Genomic DNA, 18,013 nt, shown 5'->3' with positions numbered 1-18,013 from the left:
GCGTTATTAGCAGCTTATTAGGGCTAATTAAGGCTGATTAGCAGTCATTAGCCACTCATTCACCCCCAGCCGCCCTTCCCCGCCCGTAATTACATCTCATTAGCGCGTAATTAGCAGTTAATTAGCAGCTGACAGCCACGATTTGCAGGGTGTTGCCTTCTAAAGAGGTTCTGTTACCGCCGTGTTAGCCCCGTATTAGCCCTAATTAACGCTAATTGTCGCGCATTAGCACTTAATCAACCCCTGCCCACCCTTCACCACCCCCAATGTGCCTTAATTACCTCTTGGCTCCGGCTTGGCTCTGATTGCCCTTTAATTACATCCCCAGAGCCTCTAATAACCGCTCAATATCCCTAATAGCCGCTTAATTAAGCCTAATAAGCCCTAATTACCCCTAATTAACAGGAGCTGCTCACTGATTCGCGCCCACTAGCCCTTAACTTTTCCTTTTCCCACCTCTATTCCCCTCCTTTGCCCCCCTAATTAACCCCCTAATGGGCACTTAATCGCCCCGAGGGCTCCTCCCTTGCCTGATCGATTGATTAGTAGCTAATTAATCACCAGCCCATCCTGAGCCCCGCCCTCCTGGACCACCTCATCAACAACGACAGGAAGCTGCCCCCCGAGTACAGCCTCCCCCACACCTACATCGAGATGCAGGTGAGCTTCATTAGCGCTAATTAACCAGCTAATAACCCCTTGATTACGGGCTAATCATATGGGGGGGGTATGGAGGGCTAATTGAGGGGTTAATTAGGTCTAATTAAGGGGGTGTGTGTGAGATGAAGTGCTCCTGAGTATGGTCTTCCCCATGCCCACGTAGGATGCAAGTAGGGTTAATTAGTGCTAATTAATAGGCTAATTAATAGGCTAATGAAGGGAATGAGAGGGTAATTAAGGTGGTGGTTAATGAGGGCAATTAAGGGGGTGAATTGGAGGGGGTTAGGGGGTTTAACAGTGGGGTGAAGAAGGGGTAATTAAGGGCTTAATAGCTAATAACAGGGTGATTAAGGGGTAATTAAGGGGTTAATAGGGAGTTAATAACAGGGTGATTAAGGGGTAATTAAGGGGTTAATAGGGAGTTAATAACAGGGTGATTAAGGGGTGATTAAGGGGTTAATAGGGAGTTAATAACAAAGTGATTAAGGGGTAATTAAGGGGTTAATAGGGAGTTAATAACAGGGTGATTAAGGGGTAATTAAGCGGTTAATAGGGAGTTAATAACAGGGTGATTAAGGGGTAATTAAGGGGTTAATAGGGAGTTAATAACAGGGTGATTAAGGGGTAATTAAGGGGTTTATAGGGAGTTAATAACAGGGTGATTAAGGGGTAATTAAGGGGTTAATAGGGAGTTAATAAGAGGGTGATTAAGGGGTAATTAAGGGGTTAATAGGGAGTTAATAACAGGGTGATTAAGGGGTAATTAAGGGGTAAATAGGGAGTTAATAACAGGGTGATTAAGGGGTAATTAAGGGGTTAATAGGGAGTTAATAAGAGGGTGATTAAGGGGTAATTAAGGGGTTAATAGGGAGTTAATAACAGGGTGATTAAGGGGTAATTAAGGGGTTAATAGGGAGTTAATAACAAAGTGATTAAGGGGTAATTAAGGGGTTAATAGGGAGTTAATAAGAGGGTGATTAAGGGGTGATTAAGGGGTTAATAGGGAGTTAATAACAGGGTGATTAAGGGGTAATTAAGGGGTTAATAGGGAGTTAATAACAGGGTGATTAAGGGGTAATTAAGGCGTTAATAGGGAGTTAATAACAGGGTGATTAAGGGGTAATTAAGGGGTTAATAAGAGTTAATAAAGGGGCTAACAAGGGGCTAATAAAAGCTCAATGCATGGCTAGTAAGAGGGTAGAGGAGGGGCTAATAAGGAGCTCCTTAAGGGGCTAAATTAACGGGTTAATAGGGGGCTAATTACAGCCAATGAGATGCTAATTAATGGGCTAATAAACGAGTAGTAAGTGGCCAATCCAGGAGTAAACATGAGCCCATAAAGGGTTAATTAGAGGCTAATCGAGGGCTAATAAGAGGTTCATTAAGGGTTAATAAGGGTCTGATTATGGGCTGAAAGAGGCTAATGAGGGACTAATAAGTAGCTGATAAAGGCAAATAAATGACTATTATATTGCTAAATAAGGGCTAATGAGTGGCTGATTAAGGGGTGATAATGAGGCTAACAGGGATAATGGGAGGGGGGGTTGGGGGGGGGTGTCTCCTGGGGAGTTCTGGTAGATACCTGGGGAGGTAGGGGGGGAAGAGAAAAGGCTAATGAAGGGTTAATAACTTCCTAATAAGGTGCTAATGAAGGAGTAATGAAGGGGTAATAAAGGAGCCAATAGGGGGAACAGGAGGGAGGGGTCCCTGGGGGGTAGGGGGGGGGAGAAGAGGCTAATGAAGGGTAATGACTGCCTAATAAAGGGTTAATAACTGCCTAATAAAGTGCTAATGAAGGAGTAATGAAGGGGTAATAAAGGGGCTAATAGGGGGAACAGGAGGGAGGGGTCCCTGGGGGGAGGGGGGGGGGAGAGAAAAGGCTAATGAAGGGTTAATAACTACCTAATAAAGGGTTAATAACTGCCTAATAAAGGGTTAATAACTGCCTAATAAAGTGCTAATAAGGGAGAAATGAAAGGGTCATAAAGGAGCTAATAGGGGGAACAGGAGGGAGGGGTCCCTGGGGGGTAGGTGGGGGAGAGAAGAGGCTAATGAAGGGTTAATAACTGCCTAATAAAGGGTTAATAACTGCCTAATAAAGTGCTAATAAAGGGGAAATGAAAGGGTCATAAAGGGGCTAATAAGGGGAACAGGGGGGAGGGGTCCCTGGGGGGTAGGTGGGGGAGAGAAAAGGCTAATGAAGGGTTAATAACTACCTAATAAAGGGTTAATAACTGCCTAATAAAGTGCTAATGAAGGAGTAATAAAGGGGTACTAAAGGGGCTAACAGGGGGAACCGGAGGGAGGGGTCCCTGGGGGAAAGGGGGGGGAGAGAAAAGGCTAATGAAGGGTTAATAACTGCCTAATAAAGGGTTAATAACTGCCTAATAAAGGGTTAGTAACTGCCTAATAAAGTGCTAATGAAGGAGTAATAAAGGGGTACTAAAGGAGCTAATAGGGGGAACAGGAGGGAGGGGTCCCTGGGGGGCAGGGGGGGGAGAGAAAAGGCTAATGAAGGGTTAATAACTACCTAATAAAGGGTTAATAACTGCCTAATAAAGGGTTAGTAACTGCCTAATAAAGTGCTAATGAAGGAGTATGGAAGGGATGATAAAGGAGCTAATAAGGGGAACAGGAGGGAGGGGTCCCTGGGGGGTAGGTGGGGGAGAGAAGAGGCTAATGAAGGGTTAATAACTGCCTAATAAAGGGTTAATAACTGCCTAATAAAGTGCTAATAAAGGGGAAATGAAAGGGTCATAAAGGGGCTAATAAGGGGAACAGGGGGGAGGGGTCCCTGGAGGGAAGGGGGGGGAGAGAAGAGGCTAAAGAAGAGTTAATAGCTGCCTAATAAAGGGTTAATAACTGCCTAATAAAGTGCTAATGAAGGAGTAATAAAGGGGTACTAAAGGGGCTAATAGGGGGAACAGAGGGCGGGGTCCCTGGGGGGCAGGTGGGGGAGAGAAAAGGCTAATGAAGGGTTAATAACTGCCTAATAAAGGGTTAATAACTGCCTAATAAAGTGCTAATGAAGGAGTAATAAAGGGGTACTAAAGGGGGTAATAGGGGGAACAGGAGGGAGGGGTCCCTGGGGGGGGCAGGTGGGGGAGAAAAGGGCTAATGAGTGGCTAATGAAGAGCTAATAAAGGATTAATAAGGGGGTAATAACGGGGCTCATAGGAGTGGCAGAGTGGGGGGGGGGTGGCTGGGGGGTGCCTTGGGGCTCCCCCCCCCCGGGTGCCAGCCCCTCCCCGCTTCAGTCCCTGCAGATCGCTGCCTTCCTCTTCACCGTCTGCCACGTGGTGCTGCTGGTGCAGGACTGGTTCACCGACCTGGGCCTCTACAGGTCTGCCCCACAGCCTGCCCCACGGGCGCCCCCTCGGCCCCACGGACACCAGAGGCACCCACAGCGACCCCGGGGGGCTCGTGAGGCCCCGCGGGCGGTCAGGGGCAACCCGGGGGGGACACAGAGGGAGCCATGGGGGACCCATTAGGGCGCCATGGGGAAGCCATGGGAGGCATGGGGACCCACAGAAGAGCCATGGGGACCCATAGAGAGCCATGGGGAGCCATGGGACCACAGGAGAGCCATGGATAGCCATGGGGGACCCACAGGAGGTGCCATGAGGGACCCACAGGAGAGCCATGGGGGACCCCATAGGGAGCCATGGGGGAGCCATAGGGAGCCATGGGGACCCACAGAGAGCCATGGGGCCAGCCTAGGGAGCCCATGGGGAAGCCATGAGGGAGGCAATGGGGAGCCATAGGGAAGCCATGTGGACCCACCGAGGAGCCATGGGGAGCCATGGGGAACCATCGAGGGAAGCCATGGGACCCATAGAGAGCCATGGGGACCCACAGAGGGCCATGGGGGAGCCATGTGGACCCTAGATGAACCCATGGGGACCCACAGAGAGCATGGGGACCCAGTTAGGGAGCCATAGGGCGCCATGGGGAGCCATGGGGACCCATAGAGATCATAGGGACCATGGGGACCCATAGAGACCCATAGGGAGCCATAGAGAGCCATAGGGACCCATGGGAGCCATAGGGATCTATAGGGAGCCATAGGGAGCCATTAGAGAGCCATACGGGACCCATAGGGAGCCATGGGAGGAGCTATAGGGAGCCCATAGGGAGCCATGGGGAGCCACATAAGGGACCCATAGGGAGCCATAGGGATCCATAGAGAGCCATAGAGAGCCATGGGGACCCATAGGGACCCATAGAGACCCATGGGGAGCCATAGAGACTCAGACCCATAGAGGGCCGGAGGGATGCCCCAGCCCCACAGCTGCCCCCCCCGAAACCCACCCCCAGCCCCCCAACTCCCCTCTCACCCCCACAACCGCTCCCCCAGGCCCCCGTGTGCCCCCCAGCCCCCCGCCTCAGCCCCCCCCAACTGCCCCTGCCCGCCCCACAAGTGACCCCCGGCTGCCCCCCGCCCAGGTTCCTGCAGACGGCCGAGATGGTGAAGCCCTCCACCCCCTCCCCCAGCCACGAGCCCCCCCCGGCGCCGCGGGCCCCGATGAGCCCTCCGAGTACTACCCACACCTGGGTGAGCCCCACGGATCCCTGCCCCACAGATCCGGCCCCACAGATCCGGCCCCACGGATCCGGCCCCACGGATCCCTGCCCCATGGATCCCTGCCCCACGGATCCGGCCCCACAGATCCCTGCCCCACAGATCCGGCCCCACGGATCCCTGCCCCACGGATCCGGCCCCACAGATCCCTGCCCCACAGATCCCTGCCCCACGGATCCCTGCCCCATGGATCCCAGCCCCACGGATCCCTGCCCCACAGATCCCTGCCCCACAGATCTGGCCCCACAGATCCGGCCCCACGGATCCCTGCCCCACGGATCCCTGTCCCATAGGTCCCTGCCCCACGGATCCCTGCCCCACGGATCCCTGCCCCACGGAATCCCAGCCCCACCACATCCCTGCCCCACAGATCCCTGCCCCACAGATCCGGCCCCACGGATCCCTGCCCCATGGATCCCAGCCCCACGGATCCCTGTCCCATAGATCCCTGCCCCACGGATCCCGCCCCCACAGATCCCAGCCCCACGGATTCCTGCCCCACGGATCCCTGTCCCATAGGTCCCTGCCCCACGGATCCCTGCCCCACAGATCCGGCCCCACGGATCCCTGCCCCATGGATCCCTGCCCCACGGATCCAGCCCCACAGCTCTGGCCCCATAGATCCCTGTCCCATAGATCCCTGCCCCACGGATCCCTGCACCCACAGCTCCGGCCCCATAGATCCCTGCCCCACAGATCCTGCCCCACAGCTCCCTGCCCACAGATCCCTGCCCCACAGATCCCAATCCCTGCCCCATAGATCCCTGCCCCAGGGAACCCAATCCCTGCCCCACAGATCCCAGCCCCATAGATCCCTGCCCCACACCCCCCAGCCCCATAGATCCCTGCCCCACAGATCCCAGCCCCACATGTCCCTGACCCACATCTCCCCCCACCCCCCGGCCCCACATCTACCCCCCCCAGCCCCACAACGGTGCCCCCAACCCCACATCCTGCCCCCCCAGCCCCATAACCACCTCCCATGGCCCCACATCTGCCCCCCCCAAGCCCCATAACCACACCCCAGGGCCCCACCATCTGCCCCCCCCCCAGCCCCATAACCACCCCCCAGGGCCCCACATCTGCCCCCCCCCAGCCCCATAACCACTCCCCAGGGCCACACATCTGCCCCCCCCAGCCCCATAACCACCCCCTCAGCCCCACATCTGCCCCTCTCAGCCCCATAACCACCCCTCCAGCCCCACATCTGCCCCCCCCCAATCCCCATAACCACCCCCCCAGCCCCACATCTGCCCCCCCCAGCCCCATAACCACCCCCCAGGGCCCCACATCTGCCCCTCCCAGCCCCATAACCACCCCCCAGGGCCCCACATCTGCCCCCCCCAGACCCATAACCACCCCCCAGGGCCACACATCTGCCCCCACCCAGCCCCATAACCACCCCCTCAGCCCCACATCTGCCCCTCTCAGCCCCCATAACCACCCCTCCAGCCCCACATCTGCCCCCCCCCAGCCCCATAACCACCCCCCAGGGCCCCACATCTGCCCCCTCCAGCCCCATAACCACCCCCCAGGGCCCCACATCTGCCCCCCCCAGCCCCATAACCACCCCCCAGGGCCCCACATCTGCCCCCCCCAGCCCCATAACCACCCCCCCAGCCCCACATCTGCCCCCCAAGTGTTCGTCCAGACCAGGGCTCGCCCGGAGGCCTTCTGCCCTCGGCGGCTGCGGCAGATGCACCAAGTGCTGGACAGGCTGATGGCTCACTCCCACCTCAAGTACAAGGGTACTGGGGGGCACTGGGGGCACTGGGAGGGGACTGGGAGGCACTGGGAGGGACTGGGAGGGGACTGGGAGGGACTGGGAGGGCACTGGGAGGGGCTGGGAGGGGACTGGGAGGGACTGGGAGGGCACTGGGAGGGGACTGGGAGGGAACTGGGAGGGACTGGGAGGGGACTGGGAGGGACTGGGAGGGACTGGGAGGCACTGGGAGGGACTGGGAGGGGACTGGGAGGGCACTGGGAGGGACTGGGAGGGGCTGGGAGGGGACTGGGAGGCACTGGGTGGGACTGGGAGGGGACTGGGAGGGGCTGGGAGGGAGTGGGAGGCACTGGGGGGGACTGGGAGGGGGCTGGGAGGGGCTGGGAGGGGACTGGGAGGGGCTGGGAGGGGACTGGGAGGGACTGGGAGGCACTGGGGGGGATTGGGAGGGGACTGGGAGGGACTGGGAGGTACTGGGAGGGGACTGGGAGGCACTGGGAGGGGTTTGGGAGGCACTGGGAGGGACTGGGAAGGCACTGGGAGGGACTGGGAGGGACTGGGAGGGGACTGGGAAGGGACTGGGAGGGGTTGGGAGGCACTGGGAGGGACTGGGAAGGCACTGGGAGGGACTGGAGGGACTGGGAGGGACTGGGAGGGGACTGGGAAGGCACTGGGAGGGACTGGGAGTGGCTGGGAGGGACTGGGAGGGACTGGGAGGCCCCGGGGGGGGCACTCGGGGGGGGGGCTCCGTTGGGGCCGCGCGCCATGGGCGGAGCCTGGGCTGGCGGCGTGGGCGGAGCCGAAGCGGCCGTGCGCTGAGGGGGGGCGTGGCTTAGACGGAGGGGGCGTGGCTTAAGCCGAGGCCCCTCCCCCCCCGCAGGGTCCCTGCCCGCGCGGGAGCTGCTCCCGGCCCTGCCGGAAGGCTTCCTCGACCCGGAAGTGAATCTCTTCCTCCTGCCCCCGCTGGAGCCTGAGGGCCCCGAGGAGACCCTGCCCAGGCCTGGTGAGCCCCGGGCCCGGTGAGCCCCGGGCCCAGCCCCCCGAGCCCCCCAGAGCGACCCCCAGAGCCCTGCCCAGGCCTGGTGAGCCCCGGGCCCAGCCCCCCGAGCCCCCCAGAGCCCTGCCCAGGCCTGGTGAGCCCCGGGCCCAGCCCCCAGAGCCCCCCAGAGCCCTGCCCAGGCCTGCTGAGCCCCGGGCCCAGCCCCCCAGAGCCCCCCAGAGCCCTGCCCAGGCCTGGTGAGCCCCGGGCCCAGCCCCCCGAGCCCCCCCGAGCCCTGCCCAGGCCTGGTGAGCCCCGGGCCCAGCCCCCCGAGCCCCCCCGAGCCCTGCCCAGGCCTGGTGAGCCCCGGGCCCAGCCCCCCGAGCCCCCCCGAGCCCTGCCCCGGCCTGGTGAGCCCCGGGCCCAGCCCCCCGAGCCCCCCAGGGCGACCCCCAGAGCCCCCCCGAGCCCTGCCCAGGCCTGGTGAGCCCCGGGCCCAGCGCCCCCCGAGCCCCCCAGAGCGACCCCCAGAGGCCCCCCAGAGCCCTGCCCAGGCCTGCTGAGCCCCGGGCCCAGCCCCCAGAACCCCCCAGAGTCCTCCCCAGTGCCCCCCAGCAGCTCCCAGTGCCCCCAGACCCCTCCCCAGTGCCCCAGAGCCCTCCCCAGTGCCCCCAGACTCTTCCCAGTGCCTCCCAGTCCCCTCAAACCCCCTCCCAGCTTACACAAATCCCCTCCCAGTCCACCCCAGTCCCTCCCAGTGCCCCCCCACTCCTCCCAAATCCCCTCCCAGTCCAAACCAGTGCCCCCCAATCCCCTCCCAGTCCATCCCAGTGCCCTCCCAATCCCCTCCCAGTCCCTCCCAGTGCCCTCCCAATCCCCTCCCAGTCCAAACCAGTGCCCCCCAATCCCTTCCCAGTTCAAACCAGTGCCCCCCCAATCCCCTCCCAGTCCATCCCAGTGCCCCCCAATCCCCTCCCAGTCCATCCCAGTGCCCCCCAATCCCCTCCCAGTCCAAACCAGTGCCCCCCAATCCCCTCCCAGTCCAAACCAGTGCCCCCCCAATCCCCTCCCAGTCCCTCCCAGTGCCACCCAATCCCCTCCCATTCCCCCCCAATCCCCTCCCAGTCCATCCCAGTGCCACCCAATCCCCTCCCAGTCCATCCCAGTGCCCCCCAATCCCCTCCCAGTCCATCCCAGTGTCCCCCAATCCCCTCCCAGTCCCTCCCGGTGCCCCCCGACCCTCTCCCAGTGCCTCCCAGTGCCTCCCAGTGCCTCCCAGTGCCCCCAAAGCCCCTGGCAGTGCCCTGCCCGGCTGAGTGGGGCTCCCCAGGCGGGGCAGGGGCTCCCCTCTTCCCCCAGCTGCCCCAGTTCCGGGGCCATGGCTCCTTTGGGACCCTGCTGGGAAGGCTCCGGGGCAGGGTCCTGGCGGCCGCCCGAGCCCAGCTCTCACACACCCTGCTGACTGAGAGGAACTGGTGAGGCTGGGGGGGACTGGGGGGGACTGGGAGGGGCTGGGGGGGACTGGGAGAGACTGGGAGGGACTGGGAAGGGACTGGGAAGGGACTGGGAGGGACTGGGAAGGGACTGGGAGGGACTGGGAGGGGACTGGGAGGCACTGGGAGGGGACTGGGAGAGACTGGGAGAGACTGGGAGGGGATTGGGAGGGACTGGGGAGGGACTGGGAGGCACTGGGAGGGGACTGGGAAGGGACTGGGAGGCACTGGGAGGGGATTGGGAAGGGACTGGGAGGCACTGGGAGGGACTGGGAAGGGACTGGGAGAGACTGGGATGGACTGGGAGGGGATTTGGGAGGACTGGGATGGACTGGGAGGGGATTTGGGAGGACTGGGATGGACTGGGAGGGGATTTGGGAGGAGTGGGGGGGCACTGGGAGGGACTGGGAGGACACTGGAAGGGAGTAGGTGGGGACTGGGAGGGGACTGGGAGGGACTGGAAGGAGCTGGGAAGGGATTGGGAGGGACTGGGAGGACACTGGAAGGGACTGGGTGGGGACTGGGAGGGACTGGGAAGAGACTGAGAGGGACTGGGAGGGGCTGGGAGGCACTGGGAGGGGATTGGGAGGCACTGGGATGGACTGGGAGGGGATTGGGAGGGACTGGGAGGGGACTGGGAGGGGATTGGGAGGGACTGGGAGGGGACTGGGAGAGACTGGGAGGGACTGGGAAGGGACTGGGAGGCACTGGGAGGGGATTGGGAGGGGACTCGGATGGCCTGGGAGGGGTTTGGGGGCACTGGTTTGGACTGGGAGGGGATTGGGGGGCACTGGGATGGACTGGGAGGGGATTGGGGGGCACTGGTTTGGACTGGGAGGGGATTTGGGAGGAGTGGGGGGGCACTGGGAGGGACTGGGAGGGCACTGGGAGGGCACTGGAGGGGCAGCTGTGCCTCTCTGCTGGTCTGTACTGGTTTGTGCTGGTCTGGGGGGGGTCTCACTGGGGTGTGTGAGGGCAGCCTGGTCCCCACTGGTCCCCACTGGTCCATACTGGTCCATATTGGTCCATACTGGTTCCTACTGGTCCATATTGGTCCCTACTGGTCCCTATTGGTCCCTAATGATCCATACTGGTCCATACTGGTCCCTACTGGTCTCTATTGGTCCGTACTGGTCCATACTGGTCCATACTGGTCCACACTGGTCCCTATTGGTCCCTACTGGTCCATACTGGTCCATATTGATCCATATTGACCCTTACTGGCCCCTACTGGCCCCTACTGGTCTGCACTGGTCCCTACTGGCCCATACTGGTCCCCACTGGTCCATACTGGTCCATATTGGTCCATACTGGTCCATAGTAGTTTACACTGGTCCCCACTGGTCCATACTGGTCCATACTGGTCCATACTGGTCCCCACTGGTCCCCACTGGTCTCCACTGGTCCCTACTGGTCTATAATGGTCCATACTGGTCCCCACTGGTCCATACTGGTCCCCACTGGTCCCCACTGGTCCCTCCTGGTGCTCACTGGTGCCCCCTGCAGGTTCCACTACGCTGCCCGGATCTGGGACGGGGTGAAGAAGTCCTCGGCCCTGGCGGAGTACAGTCGCTTACTGGGCTGAACTGGGCTGGACTGGGGGGGCCAGGAGCCCCCAGTCTGGGCCAGTCCCACCCCCAGACCCCTGCCCAGTCCCTCCCAGTCCAACCAGTTCCCCCCCCCCCCCCCCAGTTCCCTCCCAGTGTCCCCCCCAGACCCCCCCCCCCCCCCCAGTGCCCTCCCAGCTCTCTGGGCTCAATAAACTGAGGCCTGACCTTGATCACTTGGGCTCTTAATTAGCACTTAATTAGCTGCTTAATTACCCCCCCAGGCTCTTCATTACCCCCTAAGGGCTCTTAATTAGCCCCCTTGGGGTCTTAATTACCCCCCTTGGGGTCTTAATTATCCCCTAAAGGCTCTTAATGATCCCCCTAGGCTGTTAATTACCCCCCTTGGGGTCTTAATTACCCCCCTTGGGGTCTTAATTACCCCCTAAGGGATCTTAATGACCCTCCTGGGCTGTTAATTACCCCCCTTGGGGTCTTAATTACCCCCTAAGGGCTCTTAATGACCCTCCCGGGCTGTTAATTACCCCCCTTGGGGTCTTAATTACCCCCTAAGGGCTCTTAATGACCCTCCCGGGCTGTTAATTAACCCCCTTGGGGTCTTAATTACGTCCCTTGGGGTCTTAATTACCCCCTAAAGGCTCTTAATGACCCTCCCGGGCTGTTAATTACCCCCCTTGGGGTCTTAATTACCCCCTAAGGGCTCTTAATGATCCTCCCGGGCTGTTAATTACCCCCCTTGGGGTCTTAATTACCCCCCTTGGGGTCTTAATTACCCCTTAAGGGCTGGTAATGACCCTCCTGGGCTATTAATTACCCCCCTTGGGGTCTTAATTACCCCTTAAGGGCTGGTAATGACTCTCCTGGGCTGTTAATTACCCCCCTTGGGGTCTTAATTACCCCCCTTGGGGTCTTAATTACCCCTAAGGGCTGTTAATGACTCTCCTGGGCTGTTAATTACCCACCTTGGAGTCTTAATTACCCCCCTTGGGGTCTTAATTACCCCCTAAGGGCTCTTAATGACCCTCCTGGGCTCCGTGGGCTCTTAATTAGCTCTTAATTAGCTCTTCATTACACCTCGGGGGTCTTAATTTTCCCCAGCCCTGCCGCTGGTTAACCCTCTCCGGGCTGTTAATTGCCCCCAGGGGCTGTTAATTACGGCCCCAGACTCGCTAATTGCAGCTCCCCCCCCCCGGGGGCTCCTCCGCCTGGAGCCCTTGGGGGGTGGTGGTTCCAAAGCGCCCCCGCGGGCGGCCGCCAGGGGGCAGTGCGGCTCCAGCCTCGTGCGCGGCGGCGCCGCCGGAAGCCGCCAGGCGCAGGGCGGCTTACGCTAGGCCTCGGGGGGGGGGTGGGGTGCGTCACTTCCGGTCGGCCATGAGGAGGAGGTCAGGCTGCTGCTCGGCTCGGCTCGGGGGGGCCAACATCCGGTCGGAGCGAGAGGAACTTCCGGTCGCGGCGAAGGCGGCTTCCGGCCTGCCGCCCTGAGGCGGGAACGGCGCCGCGATGCCGGAGGTGCCCCTGCGCCGCGTCCTCTCCGTTAGCAGCGAGGATCCGGTGAGGGCCCCCGCGAGCAGCGGCGTGGGGGGAGGGTCCGGAGGGCACCGAGAGGAGCGGGAGGGCTGGGCAGGGCAGCGGAGGGCACCGGGGGGGGCGGGACTGGGAAGGGTCCAGGAGGGCACCGAGGAGGCTCCGGGGGGCACTGGAGAGGCGTCGGAGGGGAGCGGGAGGGGGATAGTGGGAGGCACTGGAGGGTGTGCGGGGAGATGTGGAGGGCCTGGAGGGTGCTGGAGGGGGACTGGGAGGGACTGGGATGTACTGGGAGCCTCCCCACAGCGGTTCCAGCCTCCAACCTGCTGCCAGCCGGACGAGGGAGGCCGATGGCTCTCGGCCAAGGGCGGGGAGAAGCAAATCAGCGTCGTGCTGGAGGTACTGGGGGGACTGGGATGTACTGGGAGGGCACTGGGATGTACTGGGAGGGCACTGGATGGGGACTGGGATGGACTGGGATGTACTGGATGGGGACTGGGATGGACTGGGAGAGACTGGGATGTACTGGGAGGCACTGGGAGGGACTGGGAGGGCACTGGGGCAGACTGGGAGGGACTGGGAGGCCCTGGGAGGAAACTGGGATGGACTGGGATGGACTGGGAGGGGACTGGGATGGACTGGGGCAGACTGGGATGGACTGGGAGGCACTGGGATGGACTGGGGCAGACTGGAAGGGACTGGGAGGCACTGGGATGGACTGGGGCAGACTGGGAGGGACTGGGAGACACTGGGATGGACTGGGGCAGACGGGAAGGGACTGGGAGGCACTGGGATGGACTGGGGCAGACTGGAAGGACTGGGAGGCACTGGGATGGACTGGGAGCGACTGGGATGGACTGGGAGACACTGGGATGGACTGGGGCAGACCGGGAAGGGACGGGAGGCACTGGGATGGACTGGGGCAGACTGGAAGGGACTGGGAGGCACTGGGAGGGCACTGGGGCAGACGGGGAGGGACTGGCAGGCCCTGGGAGGGGACTGGGATGGACTGGGGCAGACTGGGAGGCACTGGGATGGACTGGGGCAGACTGGGAGGCACGGGGAAGGTATTTTGGTGCACGGGGAGGGGGGAGCTGGAGGCTGTAGGGCAGGCTCGGGGGGCACTGGCAGGGGCTGGTGCTGACTGCTGTGCACTGGGAGCATCCCTGGCTGCTCCCTGGGCCCTCACTGGTCCTCGCCGGCGGCAGCTGGCAGAGCCCAAACCCATCCACAGCCTCCATATCGGCAACTGCGGCTCAGCCTTCGTGGAGGTGCTGGTGGGGCTGGCGGGGGGCGACTACGAGGTGAGACCACGTGACCGCGGCGCGTGACCCCCGGGGCGCCTTATTGGCTATCCCCCGCCCCTCCCCGTACGCCGCCATGTTTGTCCCCCCATGGGCGCCGCCATCTTGGTCCCTCCATAGACAGCTCCACTTGGGCTTCCCCTGGGTGCTGCCATCTTGGTCCCTCCATAGACAGCTCCACTTGGGCTTCCCCTGGGTGCCTCCATCTTGGTCCCTCCATAGACAGCTCCACTTGGGCTTCCCCTGGGTGCTGCCATCTTGGTCCCTCCATAGACAGCTCCACTTGGGCTTCCCCTGGGTGCTGCCATCTTGGTCCCTCCATAGACAGCTCCACTTGGGCTTCCCCTGGGTGCCTCCATCTTGGTGCCTCCATAGACAGCTCCACTTGGGCTTGCCCTGGGTGCCGCCATCTTGGTGCCTCCATAGACAGCTCCACTTGGGCTTCCCCTGGGTGCTGCCATCTTGGTCCCTCCATAGACAGCTCCACTTGGGCTTCCCCTGGGTGCTGCCATCTTGGTCCCTCCATAGACAGCTCCACTTGGGCTTCCCCTGGGTGCTGCCATCTTGGTCCCTCCATAGACAGCTCCACTTGGGCTTCCCCTGGGTGCTGCCATCTTGGTCCCTCCATAGACAGCTCCACTTGGGCTCCCCTGGGTGCCTCCATCTTGGTCCCTCCATAGACAGCTCCACTTGGGCTTCCCCTGGGTGCTGCCATCTTGGTCCCTCCATAGACAGCTCCACTTGGGCTTCCCCTGGGTGCTGCCATCTTGGTCCCTCCATAGACAGCTCCACTTGGGCTTCCCCTGGGTGCTGCCATCTTGGTCCCTCCATAGACAGCTCCACTTGGGCTGGCCCTGGGTGCCTCCATCTTGGTCCCTCCATAGACAGCTCCACTTGGGCTTCCCCTGGGTGCTGCCATCTTGGTCCCTCCATAGACAGCTCCACTTGGGCTTCCCCTGGGTGCTGCCATCTTGGTCCCTCCATAGACAGCTCCACTTGGGCTTCCCCTGGGTGCTGCCATCTTGGTGCCTCCATAGACAGCTCCACTTGGGCTGGCCCTGGGTGCTGCCATCTTGGTCCCTCCATAGACAGCTCCACTTGGGCTTCCCCTGGGTGCTGCCATCTTGGTCCCTCCATAGACAGCTCCACTTGGGCTTCCCCTGGGTGCTGCCATCTTGGTCCCTCCATAGACAGCTCCACTTGGGCTTCCCCTGGGTGCTGCCATCTTGGTCCCTCCATAGACAGCTCCACTTGGGCTTCCCCTGGGTGCCGCCATCTTGGTCTCTCTCTCTCTCTCCCCCTCTCCCCCTGCCCCCTCCCCTCCCAGGTCCTAGTGCCCACCGCCGCTTTCCTGTCGCCCAATGAGAGCCGGGCAGGGGCGGAGCTGAAGCGGGTGCGGCTCTTCGGCGCCCAATCGCTGGTGAAGGGCGTGGCTGGGAAGAGCTGGGAGAGGCTGCGGTTGGTCTGCAGCCAGCCCTACTGCCAGGTGGGCGGGGCCGGGGGGGGGTGGGAGGGGCCTGGGGAGGGGTCTGGGGGGTAGCTGGGCTGCCCTGTGCCATCCTGGGGGCCCAGCTGCTCTGCACTGGTTTGAACTGGTGCCCCCCTCCCCCCCCCCCCCCCAGACTCGTCCCTTTGGCCTCTCCTTTGTCAGAGTCTTCTCTCCCCCTGAGGACAAGGAAGAGACCCCGGTGAGCCCCCCCCAGCCCCCACCTGCCCCCTCCCTCCCCATAACTGCCCCCCCCCAGCCCCACATCTGCCCCCCTCTGACCCTTAAGGGCCTCCCCCCCCCCCAGGTCCGACGCCTGGGACCCTTCACCCTGAGGGAGGAGGGGGGCAGCCCCCCACGACCCCCTGGCTCCCTCTTCTACCAGAGACCTTCATCCCCCGCAGGTGCTGGGAGGGGTTATGGGAGGGGACTTTGGGGGCACTGGGAGGGAACTGGGAAGGGGGCTGGGAGCTGCTGGGACTGATGGGGAGGCCCTGGGAGGGAGTTTGGAGGATACTGGGAGGTGCTGGGAGGGCATAGGACAGACTGGGAGGAGGTTGGGATGATACTGGGAGGCACTGAGAGACACTGGGATGGAGTTGGGTGATACTGGGAGGCATTGGCAGGGGGGTTGGGTGGCGCTGGGAGGGAGCCTGGGGATACTGGGAGCTACTGGGTGCTACTGGGCTTAACTGCGAGGCTCTGGGACCTCCCTGCAGGTCCTACCCAGGCCTCCCCTGGTCCCAGCTATGCAGCAGCTGCCCTGCAGAGCAGTCCCAAGGTAGGGACCTGGGGGGGTGGGGAGGGACTGGGACCTATAGATTTTGGGTCTCAGGGATCCTTCTCCTATAGATTTGGGATCCCAGAGGTCTCCTCCCTATAGATTGAGGGTCCCAGGGTCCCTTCCCTGTAGCTTTGGGGTCCCAGGGGTCTCTCCCCTGTAGCTTTGGGGTCCCAGGGGTCTCTCCCCCTATAGCTTTGGGGTCCCAGAGGGCTCTCCCCTCTCGCTTTGGGGCCCCAGCCCCCCACCCCCTATAGCTGTGGGGTCCCAAGGCTCTTTTCCCTATAGATCTGGGGGCTCAGGGGTCTGTCTCTTACAGCTTTGGGGTCCCAGGTGGTCTCTCCCCTAGAGATTTGGGGTCCCAGCTACCCAACTCCCCCCTCTCCCCCCCCCCCTTTTCTTTCCCCAGGCCCCCAAGCGCCGCCTCCCACCCCCCAAAGCCAATGGGACCCCCCCCGGCAAGCAGCCGGCGCCTGGCCCTGGCCCCAGCGTCTCAAGCCCCGCCCCCAAGGTGGCCAACTCCGCCCCCAAGGCCTCAAGCTCCACCCAGAAGTCCCCCAGCTCCACCCTCAAGGCTCCAGGCTCCACCCCCAAGGCTCTGAGCTCCACCCCCAAGGCTCCAAGCTCCTCCCCCAGGGGCTCCAACTCCACCCCCAAGGCACCTGGCTCCGCCCACAAAGGCTCGAGCTCCTCCCCCAAGGGCTCTAGCCCCGCCCCCAAGGGCTCAGGCCCTGCCCCCGTGCTGGGGGGCGTGGTCTTTGCCCTGAGTGGCTTCGAGAACCCCCTGAGGAGCCAACTGCGGGAGGCAGCCCTGGGGCTGGGGGCAACCTACAGCCCTGATTGGACAGAGGCCTGCACCCACCTCGTGTGAGGCCACGGGATTGGCTGGGCTGGGGGTGGGGGAGGGCTGGGGTTGGCTGGAGGGAGCTGGGATTGGCTGGGTGGGGATGGGAAGGGCTGGGGTTGGCTGGGTGGGGATGGGAAGGGCTGGGTGGGGAGGGGAGGGAGGGGAAGGGCTGGGATTGGCTGGGTGGGGATGGGAAGGGCTGGGGTTGGCTGGGTGGGACCTGGGATTGGCAGGGTGGGGAGGGGAAGGGCTGGGATTGGCTGGAGGGAGCTGGGATGCACTGGGAGGGGATTTGGGGGCCCCTGGGAGGAGGTTTGGAGGCACTGGGAAGCACTGGAGCCATACTGGGAGAGGGGTCGGGGGGGACTGGGAGGGGACTGAGGGCAACTGGGAGCAGCTGGGAGAGGCTTTGGGGAAACCAGGAGGCACTGGGAGGAGGTTTGGGGGGAGGGGGAGGGGGGAAGCCCAGGCTGCCCCTCTTGACCTTTTGACCTCCTGACCTTTGCCTCTGCCCTCCCCCAGCTCTGCCTTCCCCAGGACCCCCAAAGTCGCCCGGGCCAGGGCCCAGGGCGGGGTCGTGGTTGGCCCCTCCTGGATCTGGGAGTGCCAGAAGCGGCAGCGGCGCCTCCCCTGCGGCCCGTAAGGCACACTGCCGGCCCCGCCCGCTGCTGGCCGCCGCCCCGCCCCCTCCCCCGCCACGCCTCAGAGGGCAAGCCACGCCCACTCGCCAGGCTTGCCGCTGTCACTTCCTGTCCAGCCTATGCCCGATTCTGGCCCCTGCCCCGCCCACTTCCGGGGGGTGTGTGTGTCGCCCCCGCCCCCCAGCCCCCGGTCTAGCCTGCGCCCACTTCCCCTCCCTGCCCCGCCCACTTCTGGTCCCTGCCCTGCCTACTTCCTGTCTAACCTGCTCCCACTTCCCCTCCCTGCCCTGCCCACTTTCCCCTCCCTGCCCTGCCCACTTCTGGTCCCTGCCCTGCCTACTTCCTGTCTAACCTGTTTCCACTTCCTCTCCCTGCCCTGCCTACTTCCCCTCCCTGCCCCGCCCACTTCTGGTCCCTGCCCTGCC

At 62.4% G+C, this 18,013-nt stretch overlaps 2 protein-coding genes across 2 annotated transcripts; both read left to right on the top strand.

Annotated features, from left to right (window-relative positions):
• Window positions 1-549: 549 nt before the first annotated feature.
• On the top strand, window positions 550-11,109 carry LOC128899697 (nonsense-mediated mRNA decay factor SMG9-like; the record flags this gene model as incomplete). The annotated part of the gene is given in 8 exon segments (XM_054179374.1): window positions 550-660; window positions 3,918-4,003; window positions 5,107-5,161; window positions 5,164-5,215; window positions 6,883-6,990; window positions 7,846-7,968; window positions 9,275-9,419; window positions 10,944-11,109. Coding segments are annotated over 8 exon segments (759 nt in total), but the record flags the coding sequence as incomplete, so codon positions are not given.
• A 1,396-nt stretch (window positions 11,110-12,505) lies between these two features.
• LOC128899696 (DNA repair protein XRCC1-like) lies at window positions 12,506-17,590 on the top strand. The gene is made up of 9 exons (XM_054179373.1): window positions 12,506-12,556; window positions 12,836-12,928; window positions 13,738-13,833; window positions 15,161-15,319; window positions 15,456-15,521; window positions 15,627-15,735; window positions 16,039-16,100; window positions 16,510-16,967; window positions 17,470-17,590. The coding sequence occupies exons 1-9, from the start codon at window positions 12,506-12,508 to the stop codon at window positions 17,588-17,590; spliced, it is 1,215 nt and encodes a 404-aa protein (XP_054035348.1).
• Window positions 17,591-18,013: the final 423 nt, after the last annotated feature.

This window comes from Dryobates pubescens, unplaced genomic scaffold (assembly GCF_014839835.1).
Source record: "Dryobates pubescens isolate bDryPub1 unplaced genomic scaffold, bDryPub1.pri scaffold_148_arrow_ctg1, whole genome shotgun sequence".
Taxonomy (NCBI): domain Eukaryota; kingdom Metazoa; phylum Chordata; class Aves; order Piciformes; family Picidae; genus Dryobates; species Dryobates pubescens.
The sequence above is the reverse complement of the archived record's forward strand: the minus strand, read 5'-3'. Positions and strand labels throughout refer to the sequence as shown.

Excerpts from the sequence above, each read along its gene's own strand:
- LOC128899696 (XM_054179373.1), top strand. The coding sequence starts at position 12,506 with ATGCCGGAGGTGCCCCTGCGCCGCGTCCTCTCCGTTAGCAGCGAGGAT. Across the intron at positions 15,522-15,626 it reads AGGACAAGGAAGAGACCCCG|GTCCGACGCCTGGGACCCTT; the intron begins GTGAGCCCCCCC and ends CCCCCCCCCCAG. Across the intron at positions 16,968-17,469 it reads GAGGCCTGCACCCACCTCGT|CTCTGCCTTCCCCAGGACCC; the intron begins GTGAGGCCACGG and ends GCCCTCCCCCAG.